Below are 21,317 nucleotides of genomic sequence, written 5' to 3' on the forward strand. Positions count from 1 at the left end.
CACACATCCCTTGCATCACACCACCCCTGTGGAGTAGGGGGTGCCCACCAGGACCCCCTGAATTTATGTTACTTATGACACAATGAACCCTGTTCCCTTGGCATACAGTTTTTAAACACAGGCAACCACCCACCACAGAGATACTGTCTCCTACCCTAATTGTTACCTGTCAATCTTAGTTGACATTTACTTTACAGAATCCATAGAAAAATATCCAGATTTAAAAATATTGAAATATAACAGAAATACTCTTCTCTTTATCTCAACTACAAACATCAACACCAGTTGGACTTGAAGGCATGTTATTAAGATCAGTGGCCTGGCTCATTTAAGTTGGCCTCTGTTAGCACCATTAGCAAAGACCTTGAAATGGTTTTCTGCATGCTTGAACTTAATGATCTTATGATTATAACTATAAATTATTTATATCCAAATGCTGACTCATAAGGCTCGGTTACAGAAAAATTCTCTTTCCATTAAGGACCACCACACTTTATTTGTTTTTTTATCTTTTGCTTTCTTGTGAATCTTAAAAGGTTTAGAGGGTTAAAGGGAGAGATGTTACTTTCTGTATTTCTAATCCACTGTAAAGCTAAAATAGGTTTATACTAAAAAAGCAAAACTTGCCTGTGTTTCTCTTATCAGATAGATATTTGAAAATAATAATACTCCTGGAGTCTGAAAAAGAGTAGAGTTGGATTTATGGCCTCCGTTAGCAGGCTGCAGTAGCATCTTCATTTATAAATTTAAATATATAGTATCAAGAATGCTTTCATTCAGTTAAGTTTTACCTCAGTTAATTGTTTTAGAAACAATATTATTCCAGATTTTTGTAATAGGGAAAATATGATGCTTAAAGATGAAAAATTATCTTGAGAAAGAAAAAAAAAGTTGTCATTTAAAATATGTCCAGAATGACCCCAGGCATTTACATCAGCACTGAATTGAAGAAAGTTGCCTGCTAACTGTCTTCATTGGACAGCGAAGAATTTGGTTTTAATTTTTGCAGCTTGAGCCATGCCACATATGTGGCTATGTCGGCCTTCACTGACGTTCTGGATCTGACAAACTATAGAAACGCTGGGGCCGGGGGAAACTTAAAAATAAAGAGAAGCTGGGGAAGAACATAGTCAGATATCTGGGTCATTTAAAAACACAGATTCAATAAATGAATAAGTATAGACAGTGTCTAATGTTTTAGAGGAATGAAATTAGATAATAATTACACTCTATTTCCATTGGCGAGTCCATCCAAAGTTGATTCCTCAAGCACTCTTGCTGTCCATAAATTCTCATGGTTGATGCTTTTTTTTTTTTTTTGCCCTGCAATCTGTATTTTATGAAGACTTTAGTTTGGGAAATTCTCAGCTGCTGGCTGAAAGAACTGGTGCATGCCCTGTGGTGTTGTAACAGCATATTAACGCAATATTACATTAATCAATGGCACCACAGACAGAGACTATTTTAAAAAGAAAACAACTACAAAATCCACATGTGTGTTGTCTGGGCAAGTGGGATTCTGACTTGGCAAGACATCACATTCCAAATTCAGCTATCCTGAAACAAATCCAATTTGCGCTCTTTACATCAACAACAGAAAACACTGATGGAGCAGAGGTAATGTATTTATGCTTCCATCATTTATCACAGGAATATATAATGTGAAAAGAATGAGACAGGAGGCCAAAGACAAATATTCCTTTAAAATTAATTAGCAAGCTTCTTAAGATCCTTATCAAAAGGATACTTACAGGCAGATCAGCATCGATCAACCCAATTGAACTGCTTGTGCATACAATAGGAGCCAAGCCACGACCACTTCAGCTTTGAATACCTGCCAGAGTGTTACCCTCAACGGGGCTCTGTTTTTTATCCAGAGGGACTTGAAAGAGATTATCCGGATAATTTGTACAAAGCGGATTTCACATTTTGCTACTCAAGCCTTGGTTAATGGCTGGTCTGCTCAAGCCTTTAAGCATGGACTGGGAATGAGGCCACAGGAGGACTCATTTTCCAGGGAGACCAATTTACCTGCCCCACAGCCCGGGACTACACCAGAGTTTGGTGTGCTGTATGGGGTCTGTGAAGAACATTGAAACTATGAGCCAACAATCTTGCAGACAGTGCCCTCAGACAAAAGTCTGTGTGAGGCATGCCTGGGGAAACCAGTGAAGATGCATTATCAGAATGAGGAAACAACCCAGAGGTAAAATATACAGAGTGGGTGGGTGGCATAATTTCCATTACATGAATCTTCCTGTCCACTAGATAGCCCAGGATTCCTTGAACTCTCTGAAAATAATTCCTCCCACTTTTTCTTGTTTTCCTCTCAAAATTTCTATCTCCACTTTCTGGAACCCTTTTTCTTGTTCTTATCTCCAAGGCAGACAAGTTCCTCCACCATTCTAAGGATAATCTATCTTCCTATGCTCTCAACCTGGACTCCCCACATTGTTCAGAATCTTGTTCCCTCAGTTGTCTCTATGGGAGATTAAAGATGGCCATAAATTCTTCACTGATCCTCTCACTGAGGAATGGCATCAAGTTCCTTTCCCCTTGAATCTGACCTGGCCTTAGGGACTTGACTGACCAATAGGATGCAGCGGAAGTGATGCTTTAGGCTTCTGAGGCTAGGACTTAAGCAGCTCTGCAGTTTTGCCTGGAGCTATCAGCAGCCATGTAAACAGCTGAACTGGGTGCCCTGGTCCACAGTCGCAGTTGAAGACAACCTTCCAGCCATCCCTATCAAGGCACCAGTCCACAACAACTGAAGATCACTGAGTGACCTCTGTCGATACCATGTGGCATAGAAAAATCACCCCGTGGAGCACTGCTTCCATTCCAGACCTACACAATCCCGAGATAAAGTACAAGGGCTGTTATTTAAAGCCACCAAATTTTGGGGGTAGTATATTACACAATAGATACTGGAACAGAACTCTCTCTGACTTTTAATTGTTCCTTTTTTACCAATTTCTTACCTCCTACCTATGAATCTGCTCAGTTTTTCCCAGTGTTAAAATCTTCCCGCAGTCCTACCATATCACATAATAAAGCCCTGCTTTCTTCAGTGGGAACCATCTTCAAAGGACTAGTCTGTTCCTGCTGCTTCCATGTCCTCATCTTCCACTCTTTAAAACACACAAGAATCTGGCGATCACAATCTCCATTCTAAAATGGCAGGATTTCAAAGTTGGAAGGGACCTTAAAGGTCGCGTCATCCAGCCATATGTTCTGTACTGAATTCCCCTGCTAAGGTCCCTTCTTAGTAGTAGGCATCTTCACGATGCTCTAACATCTCAAGGGATGTGGCACTTGGTGCCACTCAAGGATGCTCATTCTATCTCTGGATATCCAAGATTATGAAGAAGTTCTCTCTGATTCTGCACAGAATGCTGTCTCTTTAAAGCTTCCATGCATTGGTCCTAATTCTCTTGCTCCCAATAATATAGTAAAAGCCTAAACTTTTCAATTTGGAGGCACTTGGCAATTGTCCAAGTAACACATGGATTAAATGGCGACAATAGAGATGGAGAGAAGAGAATATATCTTATATTTCTTCCAGGCTAAGACATTTTAGCATTACTGACATTGGTATGCATCTTAGAATTCATTGTGTGACGTCACAGGTGAACCTCACAATCGCCCTTTATCTTTCCGTAACATAATTTAACTTAGGCCATGAGCCACCATTCCGTTTAGTTGTGGGAAACATGGAGATAGTGGAGTATAGAAAGATACAGCAAAGCTGGTGATTTAGAGTGGGACAGTGAAGTCATTCTGCCTGGGCTGGAATCCCGGCTGCAGTGCTCTCTAGCTCTGTGACCTTGAGTGACTTAGCTACTAAAACTACAGCCCCTTCCCGGGAAACTATCACGCTCAGTTATTTCACAGTCAAATTCAGAACTTAAACACAGCCAAATCAGGGTTCTGCTCTTTCTTCTTGTTCCTGGGGTGGTATCTAAATTCTAAGGAGGCCCACATATGTCACGGCATCAGGGAGAAGCCATCTGGTCCGTTAGCCCATCCTTGTTCCTACTGGTCTTTGTTGAGGACTTTGACCTACAGTGCTTTGCTGCTGATGTTGCTTCTGTTTCCACAGCCTCCAGCACATGGAATCCACATCAAATCTGCTGATGGTGTCCCTTCCTCAGGACACCAAGCCTCGTCTGATCCCCTCCCAGGGCAGCCTCTGGGGACAAAGGGAATTTTAAGATGTTTTCCATGTTGCCTGGACACCTCAACCAGTTGTTGCTGCTTTTCCGCTCCACCACCACGCTGCTCCAAAATTTCCCTATTAGGTGTGGCCTCTCCCGGAGCAATGTTTGGAATCAAACCCGGGTCCCTTGTACTCTGGGGTTTCCCCAAACGCTTCTGCAGTTTTCTTCACCTCCCATCTCTAGGGTCCCCAGGGCACATGGTACCTTCTCAGCGTCCTCCAGTATCTCAAGTGAACATTCTCCTCCCTCCAATAGCCAAAATTTTATCTCTGATGGACAGGAAGCTTCTCAAATGGAACCCCTCATTCTCTCAAACTCTACTAAATTGTCTGGCTCTGGTACTTCATATGCAAAGAAAACTTGGAGATATTTTTCAAGCTTATCTTTTTAGAAATTCTGTCTTGTAATTAACAAAACAAAACAAGAAAAGAACACTGGCTCCAGACTATTCTTTATGAACTGTGTGACCCAATCTTAGAAGCCAGTGGTCGAGAATTTGCCTCTTTGTTTTCTGCAATTAGCTTGTCCCTGAAGCTAAAAGCCTCAGGGATATGAGGTAAAAAGGAATTACCAAGAAGGAGAAAGCACTGGTTAGAATTTTAAAAAACAGTCCCACTCTAACTACACTTGATTTGGGAATGCTTACTTTGTTCCTGAACACCCATTGAATTAAACTGATGGCATATCTTATATCGGTGGCACAACAGGAATGAGGGGAAAAAGTAACTCAGAGGTACTTTCTACCCAACTTGGTATAGCAAAGAGGTTAGGAGGGTACAAGCTGGAGTTGGGTAACCTGAATTTAAATTCTGACTCTGCATCAGCTGGGTGTCTCTGAGCAAATTCTAACTCCCTTTGCCTCAGCTTCCTGATCTGTTAAACAGTGATAATAACGACGACTAACTCATGGGTTGTCATGAGGACTGGACAATTCACTCATGCACAAGACGGTGTCCAGCACAGAGCAAACACCAAGAGGGTCAGTCATATTTATCATGTGCTGGATGTGAAGGGAGGAGAGCAAGAGTAGAGGTAAGGCTACTCTGCTAACCAGATTTACAGCTAAGTTGCTGGTTCCTGAGCTGGAACTCGAAGCCGGTTCTCTTTCCTCCAAATCACTGTGCCTTTCCACAGACAACACAGACTTACAGGCATGGATAAAACCAAGACGACTTTAATTCCATCCTCTGGAGACCTAGTGGGATAGAAAGGAAAGTGTCCCTAGTCCCTCACCAAAGAGGAGCATTGGGGTTACTGTTTCTCACCACTCTGGTCAGAGTAAAGGGTGGTGGAGAGGTCCACAACCTGTGGATTCTAATCCAGTGGAGAGAGCAGCAGCAGCAGCATCTCCTGGATGGTTTGTGACGTCCCCTCTACTTACCGGGCCTGCTGGGGCTGGTCCTGACTGTAACCAAACGTGGTCAGGCTCAGAGAGCTTGGCTGCCCAATATAAGTAGCCACAGAATCCTTTAAAATATTTGGCTTAAAGTCAAGCACAAATTTAAATGTAAAGCGAGCGCTGGTGCCTAAACGGAACTGCTGTGTTGCAATGAAGCTACATCAGAAAGCTTTATTTTTATGGCTTACACACTTCGCCCACCTTAGGGAACAGTCTGGGGGTCAGAGGACATTTCACAGTGAAGAGGGATTTCCTTGGGTTTCCTGTGGACCTTTTGCAAACAAAATACTGCACTTTTTGGGCTTGGGCAGCAAGGTAAATGGTGGTGATATTTACCATGCTGGAGAACAGGTTTGGGAGAGAGGTCGGGGTCTAAATTTCAGTTTGGATCTGATCCATAGGAAAGGCCTGTGATAAATCCAAGTAGAGGTGTTAGGTAGGTCCACAACTCAAATGAGATATAAATGTGGGCGCTTTGTTGATTCTTGTTAGGTGAGACTGTGGAACAGGAAGAAACCCCTCCAGGAGAGACTAGAGGAAGAAAAGGGAGTCCAGCCTTAGTCCCAAGGTGCCACAATATGTAAATGGTCAGGAGAGGAGGAGCTGCAAGGAAAATGAGAAGCAGCGGCCAGGAGAAAACCAGAGGCCAAGCAGAGTTAGTTCCAAGGAATAGGGAGGGACCAGTTAGGTCAAATACTGCTCAGAGTCAACAGAAGTGAGGAGTAAAAAGTGTCCATGGAATTGGTCAACATGGAAGTCCCTACACGCCGTCCATGTTGAACTGAACACAATTTCAGTGGACTGAACACAGTTTCAGTGGAATGGTGAAGCAGGATTCTGATTCAGAGTGGGTTAAAGAGTGAATGGAAGTCAGGCGATGCAGACATTCTGTGTAGACAACTTTTGGGGATGCTTAGGCTGGAGGAGAGAGGAGAGACAAAGCAGAGCTAAGTAGGCTCTATGTGGGTAAGGAAGTGCTGAGAACTCAACAGAAGGGGAAGCGGAAGGACACAGATGTTGAGACACCAAGGACTCATATTGTCTTCAATGCCAACTGAAATCATTATGTCGTTTCATAATGATGTCTTTGTATAATTTTCATCCTCTACTCTGACAAAACTAGCCTTAAAAACCAATCTTCTCTTCACTTGTGAACTCATCATCGATCTATAAACTCATCAACTATCAATTTGCAGTTGACTACCCATGCTAACCTCTCTCTGTGCTCCAACACCATATGTGGGGATGGATTTCTCGAGTCTCAACAGTGTCTCAAGAATAGCATGTCCCTATAGAGAGTATGAATTTTCTCAGTCAGGTCCTCTTGACTCCTCTGTTTTTGTTTTTTTTTTAAGAGGACATCTAGACACTCACACTCAAAGCCATATCTCCCTTTCCTGTCACCAGGAAACCATCACATATTCTCTGGTTTAGAGGCTTTCTCTGGGTGGTCCCCTGCCCAGAGGGACAGGGGGAGTCTCTCCCCACCACTTCCAACTGTCAAAAGCCTACTCTTTCTTTAAAGCTTATGATATGTGATCCAGGAAATTTCTCCTGATCCTTCCAATTTGATGTGATCTCCTAATATTTAAGCCTTCTTGTAGACTTCTCTTAAATCAGATTTATTTGAGAGAGGGTCTTATCTGCCTAATTAGCCTTTAAACTTAGTGGTCTGAGGCCTTATCTTACTCGTGTTTGCATCTCTTGCATCGGTAGATGCAGCAGGCACTCTCTAAAGGTTTGTTTAATTGGCTCAAAAGCAAATTGTTAACAAATTCTTTAGATGAAATGAGTTTTTTCCAGTTGTATGCATGCAGAATAAATAATAATACACTGGAAACTTAAGAATGCACTTAACTGGAGTACAGAAATGAGCTCATACGAACACCAGGGCATTGCCAAAAATTGCTTTTCTTTCCTGGAACAAGTATTTATTTAACTTTTTATTATGGTATGGAATATTTCAAATAGACATAAAAGTAGAAAGAATAGCACAATGAACCGCCATGCACCTATCATCCAGTTTCAACAACTCACATTTTCCCAATCTAATTTTATATATTAATCAATCCTCTTCCATTTTTTCCTGGAGTATTTTAAAGCAAACTCCAGACATCATATCATTTCACTTATATATACCTCAGTAAATATCTCTACCAGATGAGGTTTTGTTTTATAAGTTAACCACATGTCAGACCTAATGAAATTAATTCTAATTACTTAATATGATTAATATCCAGTCTTTGTTCATCTGTCCTCAATTTGTTACAATCATTTTATTTAGAGAATGCTTGATTTAATAGTTATAGCTTATTTCAAAGCAATTTAGCCAAGGCACTAACTCTTGATTCTTTTAGCATACGTGCTGGAAGAGGTTAAGGAGAAAGGACATATTCAATTTCTGAATCACTTAGTTTCCTTGATTCATTTCCTTCTCTTTTTTGCTACTGCTGTTTTGGATCTTTCTCATTAGCAAGTTTATCAAAGAATGAGAAAGGAAAGAAGGTGTGACAAAGGCTGCTATTTGTCCCACAGTATCTCCTGTTCCCTTCTTCTGTATGAAGAGAAGTGCTGGCACAAGGCTAAGTACGTAAAGATGACATCTCCTAGACTCTCCTGCAGTTAGATAGCCACGACACCAGGCAACTTTTTTGAGCAAAAGTGATGTGTGCCACTTCTGGATTGTGCCTTTAACTGGCAAGACGTGTGCCCTCTTCTCCCTCAATGGCTTAAATGCAGATGTGCTGTGGCAAGCCATTGACCACCACGGAGATGAATAACAATCCTAGAGGATCCAGCTGCAACCAGATGAGAGAGCCTGGTGCCCTAGTGACCTCACCAGAACAGCGAGCTCCAGACCATCAGTTTTAAACTACTGCTATTTTGGTATCTATTACAACAGCTGTTTTGATATCTTAATTAAGTTAGAGGCAAAACTCAACAATATCACTATTATAATTTTCTAAATATCTAATGAGAGTTTCTGTTTCCAACATCACAGATAATCAAATGTTCTTTCCATATGTTTTCAATTATTATTAGCTATCATTCTGTCTTGAAACATGATGATCAACTGATGTTAGTTAACTGAGTGTCTACCATGAAAAGCAGCAAAGTAGAAACTTGGCTGGATTTGGTCCCAGGCTAACTTTTATTTGCATCCTCCCTTGCTACTCCTTAGCTATGAAGCAGTTATTAAAACTATATGACACTTCAAAAATATGTAAAATGAGAATAACAGAGCTCCTTAGAAAATTAATTACAGAGAGCAAATAAGGCTCTGTATAGGAGGAGCAAACACAGTACTTGGCATATAGAACTATCCAGAAAAGGTTACTTCCATTTCCTTTGGTTCCCTGTGCACACAAACCATAAGGGTCTGATGATATTTGCCAATTACCTACTATTGCTTCAGCCATTCAGGTCTTCAGCACTTGTCCAAAACAGCAAAGTTATCTGTTATCTGGACTCTGATTAGGGGTCTTGGAATTTACATTGCCAGTTTCTTTCTGAAGGCTGTGAAAGAAGCTATAGGAAAAACCTGTGGATGAAAAACATGGACCTTCTCCCAAGGATGACAGGGCCACTTAGAAGAAATGTTGATTAGCGGTGTATTAGTTAGGGTGACACAAGCTGATACAGCACACAACCCTCACATCTCAGGGGGTCTGTCTCCTTCCATAACAATCGATGCTCCTGGTGGGCAGTGAGCCTCTGCCCCATTCAGCTATTCAAGGGTCCAGACTGGCAGAGTCATCAACCATCCTGATAACAAGGGATGGGAGGATTAAGTGGGAGGTATTCATGGGCCAAATCTGGAAGCGATTTCATAACTTCCACTGCCATTCCACCATCTCATGAGTCTCATGGTGAGACCTAAGTGCAAGGATGTTGGGAAATGTAGTCTGGTGAGTGCCCAGGAAGAAGAGAAATGACTGTAGCGATCAGCCAGCAGTATCTGTCCTAAGCAGTTAGCCTGAAAGATAACTTGCTGAACTATTTTATTCGGCTTCAACTTGAGTAGCAGGAGAATACACTTAGAAAAACTTTTCAAAACCTCTATTAGCAATGTCTCACAAAAACCCTCCTATGATACAAAGAACAAATTCAGGAAAGATAATTTTAAAAGAACTGATCAGAAAAGTTTCCTGAATGCCTCAAAGTGACTTCAGTAGGTAATAATAATTACGTTAAAAAAGTTTGAATGTCAGAAAAGCTAAATTATTTTAGTTAGACTGAAGCTTTGGATCATTTTCCTCTAGGAAAAAATAAGCACTTTTGTTTAGGGAAGCATTTGAACTTTTAAGAGATTCTCAAGAGTCATTAACTTCAAGTTGTCTTTTCCTAAACAATGATGTCCTAGTTACTGGATCAACAGCACACAGGTGGCCCAGAAACCGCACACGCATTCATCACAGCCACTGTCAGAGTCTCTGAGATACACGGCGAAACTGGCTACAAAGCTGCAGACTGTTATGTTTCACTATAATGATATTTCCAGAAATAAAGGGAATTACACATTAATAAAGCAACGAAACTATGCAGGTAACCATGACGACTGTTGCAAATGCAATAACATTTTACACTCCTGAAGAGTTTTTTCTTTTCTTTTTTTTATCGCCAAGATTAGAGAAATTATGAGAAGGGATTGTGAAGCACTGATGTCTCATCTGTGCTCTCATACCTTCAAAGATGTCATGGGCTTGCTCAGCACAGAGACCAACTTCATAGCAACCTCTGAAAATGCCCCTCCTGGTTCCTGCATGCATATTTATCTTGAGAAACAGTCAAAGCCTGGAGCCCGCAGTCCGGTGTCTTTAAATGACATCTGGTCAGAGAACTCTTTCTCCAAGTCAGGTCCAATTTCATCTCTTTTCTAAAATGCATTTCCCTTTTTGAATCCTCACAAAAACTAACGGCTTATCTCTGATGGCGTGTCCACAGAAAATTTCTGAAGGCTCTTAAATATCTAGAGCAGATTTCAGAAAATTTTAAAGAAGGACATGTAATCTAAATCATGCAGCCTTCCAATTAATCAAATCGTCCTTTTGTGTTTCTGCTTTTGTTGCTTCTGATGTGCTGACAAATGAGAATCACACATGGAAGGATTATTGTAAAGTCTCTCTTCCTTCCTCCCTCAAGAAATGCGCAAAACAAGTAACTTCTTTTTAACATTCTTCTGCATCTTTTCCTATGATCTATCCTTATTATGTATAGATTAACATTCAGATCAATATAGAAAAAAATTTTTCTAGATGACAGTCCATTAAGTGGTAGAAAGAGCACCGAAGGCCATTATCCTGTAGCTGGAGAAACTTCTGACCCCTCTAGAGGCGTGTCAGAAATAGCACCTCTTTCACCGGGAGAAAACGGAGGGTGACAGGGAAGTGAGGCTGGTAAGGGAAAATTATCTACCCTTCAAATGCCGTTCCTTAATCTGCCCTGGCTTCTGGCTAAAGTGAAAGGTGAAGCAACCCATCCTCCCTCACCGAAAAAATGCCACATCGATGGGATGCTTTTTCTATTGCTTTTGGCTTTTCAGACAGGCTCCTCTTTTCTCTACTGTTTGTCCCGTCATCATTTTACGGCTCCTCAGCAGCCCTGCCAGTCTCTGTCCTGTCTGATCAGATCTCCGTGAGGGGCAGGACATTGCCGACCCCGCCCCTTCGGTGGCTGACCCCCTCCTTTTCCGGAAGTGCTCTCCTCTGAGCTTCCTCCATCATCTTTCTCCCTGAGCTCTTCTCCCGCCCCTGAGACGGCTCCTTCTCAGTCTTTCCTGCCTGGAGCGTGGGCGAAGCTCCATTCTCAGCCTTTTTCTCTTCCCCTCTCAATCCAGGCTGTCCCTGTCAATTCTTCTCCCTCAGAGAACCTCGGAGGAGGAGGCTTCTAGAATGCTTCTCTGACGTCACTCTCCCTTTGTTTAAGTCCTTCAGCAACTCCCCAAAGCTGTTGGGATCAAGCTCAGGCTGCTGGGCCAGGACACAGGCCCGGGACCTGCCAGGGCGGCCGCAGGCCCTGCGCCTCTCCTGCAGTCGGTCGGCCTCCCCGCAGGCTGTACACGTGTGGTGGGATTCCCACCTCCGCCTGGGTCACCTTCCTTTCTTTTCTAGTCTCTCCAATGTGTCAGCTGAATCACCTTCCTCATGCAAAACTTTGCCATACATCTTCTTGTTTCCCGGAAGATAAAACCTGAACCAGTTTTTGGTATGTGAGGCCCTCCCAGAGCCGAGCCCCTGCTTATTCCTCTAACCACAGCTCCACCTGTGCCCCCACCTTTGACTCCACTGCTGGATAGAGACAATTATTTTGAGTTCCCTAAACTCAGCATGAACGGAAATGCGCCCCAAATCACTGCGTCTACTCTAAACTTCCCGTTTCAGCTCCTGAAAACGCGTCACTCAAGCTCTTCTCTCCTCCACCCTTTCTTGGAGCTTTAATTTCTCCCTTGGTTGGCTATTCTCTCTCAAGAGGGACAAAATCAGTACTCAGAAGGGTCCAAGGCACAAGAGTCTTAAGTAAATATCTGCTGAGCAAACGCCCGTGAATGAGTTCATCTCTTACTGTGGCTCTTCTCACTCCCTAGGGGAGGCCCACCTCCTGGGGACGGTTCAACAGCACTCCTCACAACGGAGCTTCTCCTCTCTCCGTGGTAAACAGACAGCGAGGATCCTGTTCCTTTGTTTTTCTGCTCTGGAGAGCCTCAGATGTGCCCTGAGAGCCTGCAGAGGTGCTCCCAGGAGCAGCAATGACTCTGAGCAAGCTGGGGGTCACCTGCCAAGAGGTAGAGTGATCAGGCACATGTCCAGACTCTCCAGGGACCCTGGGCTTACTGTGGGCTGGAGGCCACAGGACAACAAGGGCCAGCCCAGAACATAAAGAAAAACCTTTAGGTTTCTGTTCATAAACTGTAGAACTTGAAATTGTCTAAATAAATATGTGGATTAAAGACATTTTTAAGTACTCCTCTCCCCTCACAGTTATAATCCCCTGATGAGAGAATGTCTCACATATAAAAATAGCCACTTGCTCATGACTTCTCCCTCCCGCTTGTCAACAGAGCAGGGGATGCGCATGGAGAACAATTCCCTTATAACTTAATTGCGACCCTTCTCAGACCTCTTCCGCATTACACCCATCGTGCCTGAAGCACTTTCTTTCTTTTAGGTAATCCCTTTTCTTTCCTATTCTTTTCTTCTCTCTCTTGCTGAATTGCCAGGAGAAAGGTTATTTCCTTGCTGTCCCCATTAACCACTTGAATTCCTTAACCCTCAGTTTCTCCTTCTGTGAAATGGGAACAGTAACAGGGTTGTGAGGATGGAGTAGACAATATCTAGAAAGTGCTTATTAGCACGGCGAGGGGGAGGACGTGATACTTGCTGGCCGTGATCATCGCCCTTTATATTCCATTCATGAGTGATAAACGCAAGAAAACGTAGGCGAGAAATCTCTCATCAGGAAAAGGAGAACAGGCAAGTCTTACAGGCAAGCGGATGTATAGAGCCAGAGCCACAGCGTCCTGTCCTCTTTCCAATAGCCAGAGCTGTCCTTCAGAACTGCTACGATCCTCTAACAATCAATCCACGCTTACCACTCACTCCTATGGGCAAGGCCCTCTTCTAGGTCATGAGCAGGAAACCAAAAGGGAGCTTCGAGGAATTCCAGAAGTCACATCTATTTCTTTTCTATTGGTGTAACGTACATTCCAACTATTTCTCAGAAGGCCATAGCAGCTTGCAATGAAACACTCAGGATAGTGGGAATCAACACAAAATAAAGAATCAGACAAAAATATATGGTTGGAAAGGAGAGAAAACTGTGCTGGAAGCCACAGGTGAGCTGGCTGTGGCATGAGGACACCAAGTATGGCATCAGAGGAGAAGTGGAAATAGCTCACACTAACAAACAGGAAGACACCAGCCTCAGGGGAGACAATACTGTTCCCAGTATGAAATCCTAGGAGGAGGTTATTGCATGGACACACATATAAAAAAAACCGAGGAAGATAATAGGGAATATCTCGAGTGGCTTTGCGGAAGGGGCAGCCTGGATTGGCAGAAAGGGCCTGGAATCAGACTGGCTTGGCTGCACCCAGACTCTGGCTTGGAGAGTGTCCTGCCATCTTTGTCTCAGCTCCTCATCTGAGAATAATGAGCCCTACTCCTCAGGGTCACTCTGAGGATTAAAGGAGATAGGCTAAGTAAGTGGGTGGTCCATGGAGGGGATGTAGCAAAGATTTGTGTCCCCCGATCCCCACGTGCATCTTAGACAAGTCATCATAATTCCTTGGAAATATGTATGGACTTTAATATACATACAATAATTTTTCAGAAAAATCGATGAATCTTAGATCATCTGTTTGCACAATTATCTGATTGTCTCCCCTACTAGACTGTAAACTCTACAAGGCGAGGGGTTCTCCTGTTTGTCCTTCCGGCGTAAGTGGTAAGGAGCACATCGCACACAGCATGTGCTCCGTCACAATTCACTGCCCCGAGGAAAGGAGGCATTTTTAGTGAGGCCTCGCTAATATGGTCTGAGTGTGTTGCTTTTTGGTGACCAGGTTGAAGCATAGTTTGGCTGCAGAGACCCTCAAGAGAGAATGTTGCTGCTCCTTTGACCGGCGCGCTCACATATCCACATGAGATGTTCTGAGCATCCTCAGGCTCCTCCAGTTAACTCTGCTTTCCCTCCGGCACCAACATTTGAGTGGAAAGCTTTTAGTGACTCCACAACTGATTTCATTGCTTTCATGTTCTTTAGATGTACAAGTTTTCAACAGTATGGTCGGCGGCTTCTCACTGTAAATGCACAATCATTTGGCTTCAAAACAGAATGAAGAGAGATTATGAGCTAGCCTCGGAAATTAATTACCGCTTACGGAACAAAATCTTTGTGGGAAAATGTGTTCCCAGTGCCAAATGACTAGCTCATGAATGAACTTTTAAAACCCAAACCCCTTTGCACTTCAGGGTTGTCTACAACATACGGATGAGATACGATGACAGTTTTACCTTCATAATATCATTAAGTCAAAAAAATGTAATCTAGAGTAAAATATCTTGTGCCCCTCCTCTCTCCCTTGTTCCCTCCTTCCTTCCTTCTTTTCTTCCTCCTTCCTCCCTCTTCCCTCCCTCCCACCTTTCTTCCTCCTTGCCTCCATCCCTCCCATCCTTTCCCATGTTTCCCAAACACAGCTTTGAAAAATCCCCTATATTCCAAGTTGCACTGGCAGAAGAAACTCCAAAAAACCATTAAGACTGTGACTCATCTCATTGCAATTCTGCTTATAGGATTTACGGAAAAGTAATGAGATCCAAGAAAATAAAATAAAACATTAAAAATCCCACCGACGAGTAAAAATCCTTTTTGTAGGAAATAGAGTTATATAAAAGATTTATATTTTGTTTCATATAACTCGGAGGAAACCCATATTCCCCGTTAACTGCCATCTCTAATTAGTTACAGACCATTTGACTCCATAAATATTTTCAAGGATTAATGATAATTGACACATGTATTATGCTTTGAATCTTCTAAGAAATGTTAATATTGATTCATTTTTTCTTGGAATCTTGGGATGGTGCCAGTATTTTATCCCAGGAGAAACTGAGGCAGAGACACCACCATGTAACTAGCCCATAATGGTTAAGTTGGCCTGGTTGTGCACGTTTAATGGGGTTTATCTCTTTGCCACACCCTCCATTCAGCTCAGCTCCAGCCATCACCAGAGTGATTGCCCTCTTTGAGTTCTTCTAATAACCACTTTCTTTGAACCCCAAGGAAGCCCAGAGACCAATAAATTCAAGGCTTCTCAAACTTGGCTGTGCCTCAGAACCATGTGAGGACCCATTAAAAAAATACAGATGGTGCATGGGTCCCATCCCAGACTGACTGAATCAGAAGCTCTGAGCATGAGGTCTGGACCAGCCCGGGTTGACCAACATTAGTGTAACTTTAATGGTTTGGAAAGAGGAAAGCATTATTCAGACCTGTACCAATGGGGTTGGTTTTTAAAGGAAAAGAGGAGTTTTCAACGGAGATCTGTGATGGTTAATTTTATGTGTCAACTTGACTGGACCACAGGGTGCCCAAGTATCTGGTCAAACATTATTCTGGGTACGTGTGTGAGAGTGTCTCTGAAAGACAGTAACACTTGAATCCACAGACGGAGTGAAGCAGATGGCCTTCGCCGGTGTGGGTGGGCTTCATCCAACCCAGGGAGGGCCTGAACAGAACAAAAGGCTGAGCAGGTGAGAATTCGCTCCCTCTGCCTGACTGTCCTCCAGCTGGGACACAGATCTTCTCCTGCCTTTGGACTCAGACTTGGATTAGAACATACACCGTCGGGTCTCCTGGTCCTCAGGTTTTGGACTTGGATGGACTACACCATCCGCTCTCCAGCTTGTCGACTGCCGATCTTGAGAATGCTCAGCCTCCACAATCATCTGAGCCAATTCCTTACTATACACACAGATCCTATTGATTCTGTTTCTCTGGAGGACCCTGATTAATACAGGATGGAATTGCTTTCAACCGTGTGTTCTGGTATAAACTTATACGCAGGTACGCAGAAAATGTTTAAGGTTCGATATGACATGAAAGCAAACAGGACAAAGTTCTATCACGTTAGAATAAAAGCTGAGAAAGCCCCTACCTGGGGTTTGGAAAGAAGGCCTCTGTTCAACTAGGGGGAGCTGTGTGGGGCCACTGAACGAAGGTTTTCAAAAGAAAATGCTTCACAGTTTATTCAAACGCACATAAATAATCTCATATGATTCTAAAAAAAGAGGGATGGTGAGGTTGTGATGATGGGTTAAAGGTAAAGGTATTTTATGCCTATATTGAATAATGATAGGCTCCCACTTCCTCATATCTAAAATGTTTACTGAAGGGATAAATGAAAATACCAGGAGGAGTAAGGCAGGGCTGAGTGCTGAAGTCAGCAGGACGCAAGGATGCCAGAATTTTGGGGGGATCAAAGCTCATTCACCTGGACCGTCCCTTTTTACCCTGTCTCTCGGTTCCTGTGATCTGTGATCTACAATATTAAGTACAAGTCTTAGTGTTCCTTATGGTTCATGTTCCTTGCTGCATTTTCCTCTCTTTTTCTCATCCCTCTTCTTCTTTTTTTTTTTATTCCTTCTTTATTTAAGAAGTTGAGAAACATTTTAGGAAATACATTAAAAATAAGTTGTATTAATATGAGAGGGCTCTAAATTAGGGATGAGGGCTATGTGGGAAAATGTGTTCAATTAAAAACACTTAAACGTGAAAAAAAAAGGTGTGGTACTGTATTTAAAGCAAATGACCCTAAATCCAGACTGATAAAGAAAATAGGGTAGGATAATGGACTCTTTCTGAGTGTCTTGTGCCAGAACCTTTCAAGCAAACTTACCAAATACGGACAATTGGGAAAAAAAATTCACAAGCAAATAATTTAGCATATGACCTTTAGCAAAATCTGATGAAAAATCGCCAAGCTTGGTTTCAATGAATTAATGCATGCAAAAACTGTTTTGAGAATACATTACTGTGTTTAACAGAAGTTACCGTATAAAATGTGAACAGTTTTGCAACAACTATATTCTATAATTTAGACTTTTAGCTTAGTTGCATGGCTCACTTATGTAACCCTACAAAATGATGAGTCTGGAAGGCTTGAGCTTATAAGGAAAAAATGCCTTCATTTTAGTGATTTCAGTTTAAACTTACAGAAATATCAAATTACTTATTGAAAAGTCCCTGATGAAGTAAGAAGGAATGTTCTGGGAAGTTGCTCTTGACAGTACCTTGCCCTGATCTTATAGACGCGTGTTTCCCAGGATTACTCAGTGTGGATTATCAGCATTTACAGAATATGAACAGCCACAGGTCTTTTAAAGGCTCCTCAGAGAGCTCCAGAGGGCCTGAATGCTCATCTTCTCTCTTTTAAGAAGAATAGAATCTGATTTTGTATAAAAATCTTTCAGCTGGCTTAAGGAAATTAATTAAGAATGAATTAAGAGAACATGACTTGCTCCCCGTTGTTCTCCCAACTTCCCATCTTGGCTGCCCTGACCTTGGCCTGTCTCAGCCTCCCCGTGGTTATGGAAGCGAGGTCACAGGAAGGGAAGCTGAGGGGGACCTTCCAAAGTTATGCCAAGGCAGGAGCCAGATCACTTGCTTCCAAATAAGGTTAAAGCACAGCTTCCTTATCCAGATCCTGAAATGTCAGCCAACTTCACCAGCATGAGAAATGCAATCAAAAGGAGACATTGTGCACCAACATAAATACATCACTCAGTAAAACGGAAAACCATATTGCGGCAACTGATGTCAATATCGATGAATATCTTTAAACAACTACAACAGATTACTATATGGGTGTGCATATGGAGGTAAAGAAATGTTCCCCTCCTGGTGAGTTGGAATCATATCAACTGGGCAGTTTACAAGCACAGAGAGGTACTTCTTCTGACCATCTTTTCTTTATCCATTAACTGTATCTTCACCCCCACTTGCAGCTTACCCTTCATTTTAAACTCTCATCTCCCCATTTACAATTGGACCCTTTGAGCATCTGCCCTTCCTTCAGCAAATGTTTGAAAAAAACACCTAAGAGAAACAACAGGGAGATGCCAATTTTCACCATTACCTAATTTTTCCAACCTGTTACAAAGTGCAACTAATAAAATCAAGAGAGAGCATCATCATTCCTTATGTATGTTAAACACTCATGGTAAACCAATACCAAGTTCAGGGGCCAAGTTTTGACAATGCTGCAAATACCCTTCTGGAAATTGCTTGTGAAATGGCACTGCTTGAAGGCCCATATTTCATTAACTTGGCAGAACTCTCATTCAAGGTCATTTCCAAATGCTCATCTTGTGCAGAGCAGCGTGTGTGCAGCAGCACTAGCATGGCACCAGGTCAATCCATTAGTCATCGCTGGAGTGAGCTCTCCGTGGAGAGGCAGCCCGCTTCAAAGTCAGATGAGCTTTTGAAAAGCATGCCAAGAAAACTTTAAGATTTGAAATGTTACGGGAAAGAAGGTCACAGCATCTTTTAATTGCTTACGATCTTTGCAGAAGGTTGCTTTTCCTATTTTTATGCAAATATGACATACCTACCCAGTGTGAAAAACAGGTTAAAAATGCGGTGAGTGAGCCTGTGCATATGTCTTCAATTGAGCACGGTGCCGAGTGCCAAGCTTCAGCCAAGCTGATCAGACTACAGGTCTGTGTAAAAGCCTGAAGGGGTGGAATCTAGTTGCTATAGCTGCAAATTAAACAAACAAATGAGACACCATGGAATGCAGCAAAGTATCTGTGGTCTGATTAGTTCATATTTGCCATATGTGTGAATATTAGCCGTCAAATTCCGAGTTTAAGCAAAGTTCCTTTCCATAGGTGTCACTGAGGGGAAATGCTTAAAAATAAATATGGGAGATTTGAATGCTATGTCCAAGGATAAATATCGTATATTTTATATAAGCTGTTAAGAAAGTTCATTAATTTTTTATGTTAGGAGTATATATGAATTCAGTGTTGCTAAAAAGGCAAGATTTCCACCAGGGCATTTTTCCTTGAAGCCTTAGACAGAGTTTGATGCTAAGTTGTTACTCACTATATGACGAGAAAAAAATCACTGGCTGTAGAGCAATTTTTTGTCTTATCTTATTCTATCCTATTTTAGAGGATTTACATTGCTTAGGCCTTCTATGTGGCAGGCACTGTGCTGTGTATTTCTATGGCCAACCTCATAAGAATTCCCACAAGAAACTCTTAAGTTCCCAACTAGTGGAACTTGGTAGAGAAATTTAAAAGACTGTTGAACAGAGAATTCTACTCTGACTAACCTCTTAAATAACTTATACTAAACTGTTTTCCAGATTAATAAAACCACAGAAAACTCCAGAGGTCATTTGGTTGAGTCCCCTTTTCCAGGTGGCTCACAAGTCTGCATCTATCAGAAGTGTGGCACACGGAAACCGAGTGGCTTTTTGGTAACCTGATGTGAAAAAATGAATGGAGCAAAATGACGTTCTCTTGTGTGTGTAGTGATGGCAGCAGGGTAGGTCACTCAAGTTAATGTATTTGATAAGGATGAAAGCGGCTGCATTGAGGGGGAACAGTTCCACCAACTAGGGCTAATCCTCGCACCTCAGTTAAAACCTATCTTAATTAGGGGGCTGGCCCCGTGGCCGAGTGGTTAAGTCCGCGCGCTCCGCTGCAGGCGGCCCAGTGTTTCGTTAGTTCGAATCCTGGGCGCGGACATGGCACTGCTCATCAGACCATGCTGAGGCAGCGTCCCACATACCACAACTAGAAGAACCCACAACGAAGAATACACAACTATGTACCGGGGGGCTTTGGGGAGAAAAAGGAAAAAAATAAAAATCTTTAAAAAAAAAAAAAAACCTATCTTAATTAGATCATTGAATGAAGCTCATTCTCTGGATATGGATAGTAAAACAACAGGAAAATATGATCCTTGCTTAAACGAAAAAGAAAATACTCTAAAATGCCTGCACAACCAGAAGGACCCACAACTAGACCATACAACTGTGTACTGGGGGGCTTTGGGGAGAAGAAGAAGAAAAAAAAAAGGATTGGCAACAGATGTTAGCTCAGGTGCCAATCTTTAAAAAAAATGCCAGAAATGTTTATCAGTGTCCTGATGAAATATGTTTATGAAATATAATGACAATTCACGTTTAAAGGCATCTCTTCAACTGGATGTTAACAAAGCTCCATGCAGAGAGGCCCTGGGTACAGTAAGTGCCGTGCAGTTGGTCAGCTCAGCATTCTACTCCTGGTGAGGCCACTCACCAGCCATGTGAGCTTGGACAAGTTTTTATGTTGGACACTTGGAGGCCAGCAGATGTAGTTCTGCTATTCAAAAGGGGAAGACTGGTCCTGAAAATAATAAACCAGTGAGCTGGACAAGGATGCTATAAGGTTCTACAATGGGTCACTGAAGGATGAGGGTATGAAATGCCGAAAATTAAGTGGTGATCATAGGTACTAGCCTAAGTTCACTTAGAAAAAATAATCTTGTTTCCTTTCCAGAAAGTGTTACCTCACTGAGAGAGTGAGCAAATATGATAGAATTTCATTTACTCAATCATTTATTCATTCATTCTTTCAAAGAACATTTCTGAGATCTACTATGGGCCAGGCAGTGAGCCAGATGATGGGAACATGCAGAGGAGGCTAAGAGCACAAGCCTTTCCCCAAAGAACATTCAATTCCAGGGAAATGTAACAACATGCTGCGAATACAGCACAATGGATGCTATAGAAGAGGTACATATTGGGTAAAGAGGCTCATAAAGGAGGGGTGGTCTGTTCTATGATGTAAGGGGGAGAGCTCAGTGGACGTGGAGGATAAGCAGAGCTTTGACAGGGAATGAGTGTTGGGTGACACTCAGTCCTGGAATCTCCTGGAGGGCAGTTTGGAAAGGTCTTGGCAGCTCTGGCTGGAGTTCTGCCAGCCACAGGTTAGCAGAAGGATACTGGAGACATCCTGGAGAAGCCTCACCTAGAGAAGAGGTATAAATGGGCTCAGGGAAGTTAGCCAATATTCCTAAAGAACTAAGTGGTTTCAGGACAAATTTGGCGGCTTAGATTCAGAATCAAGTGGACAGAAAAAAAATTGGGTTGAACATTTTATAGTGGGTTGCCACAGTTTTCTCCTTGCTTCTCTTTAGCTAACCAT

The 21,317-nt window shown here is 42.4% G+C and overlaps 1 protein-coding gene and 2 long non-coding RNA genes across 13 annotated transcripts in view; 2 read left to right on the forward strand and 1 right to left on the reverse strand.

Annotated features, from left to right (window-relative positions):
* Nucleotides 1-21,317, reverse strand: part of AIG1 (androgen induced 1) — a 227,621-nt gene that overhangs the window by 113,536 nt on the left and 92,768 nt on the right. Inside the window, exon 4 of one of the 11 annotated variants that reach the window (XM_070602828.1) lies at nt 13,903-14,439. The exons of the other annotated variants lie outside the window; for them this stretch is intronic. Coding sequence (XP_070458929.1) covers nt 14,392-14,439 — 48 coding nt within the window. The 3' untranslated portion in view covers nt 13,903-14,391. Of the gene's footprint in view, nt 1-13,902; nt 14,440-21,317 lie in introns of those variants that run through there. 11 annotated transcript variants of the gene reach the window in all.
* LOC139080737 (uncharacterized) lies at nt 11,538-14,965 on the forward strand. The gene is made up of 2 exons (XR_011535476.1): nt 11,538-11,823; nt 12,203-14,965. It is a non-coding gene; the product is annotated as an uncharacterized lncRNA (long non-coding RNA).
* Nucleotides 20,973-21,317, forward strand: part of LOC139080736 (uncharacterized) — a 30,521-nt gene continuing 30,176 nt past the window's right edge. Inside the window, exon 1 of the long non-coding RNA XR_011535475.1 lies at nt 20,973-21,151. This is a non-coding gene — a long non-coding RNA (uncharacterized lncRNA). The remainder of the gene's footprint in view (nt 21,152-21,317) is intronic.

The sequence above is a fragment of the Equus przewalskii genome, chromosome 32 (genome assembly GCF_037783145.1).
Source record: "Equus przewalskii isolate Varuska chromosome 32, EquPr2, whole genome shotgun sequence".
Classification (NCBI taxonomy): Eukaryota; Metazoa; Chordata; class Mammalia; order Perissodactyla; family Equidae; genus Equus; species Equus przewalskii.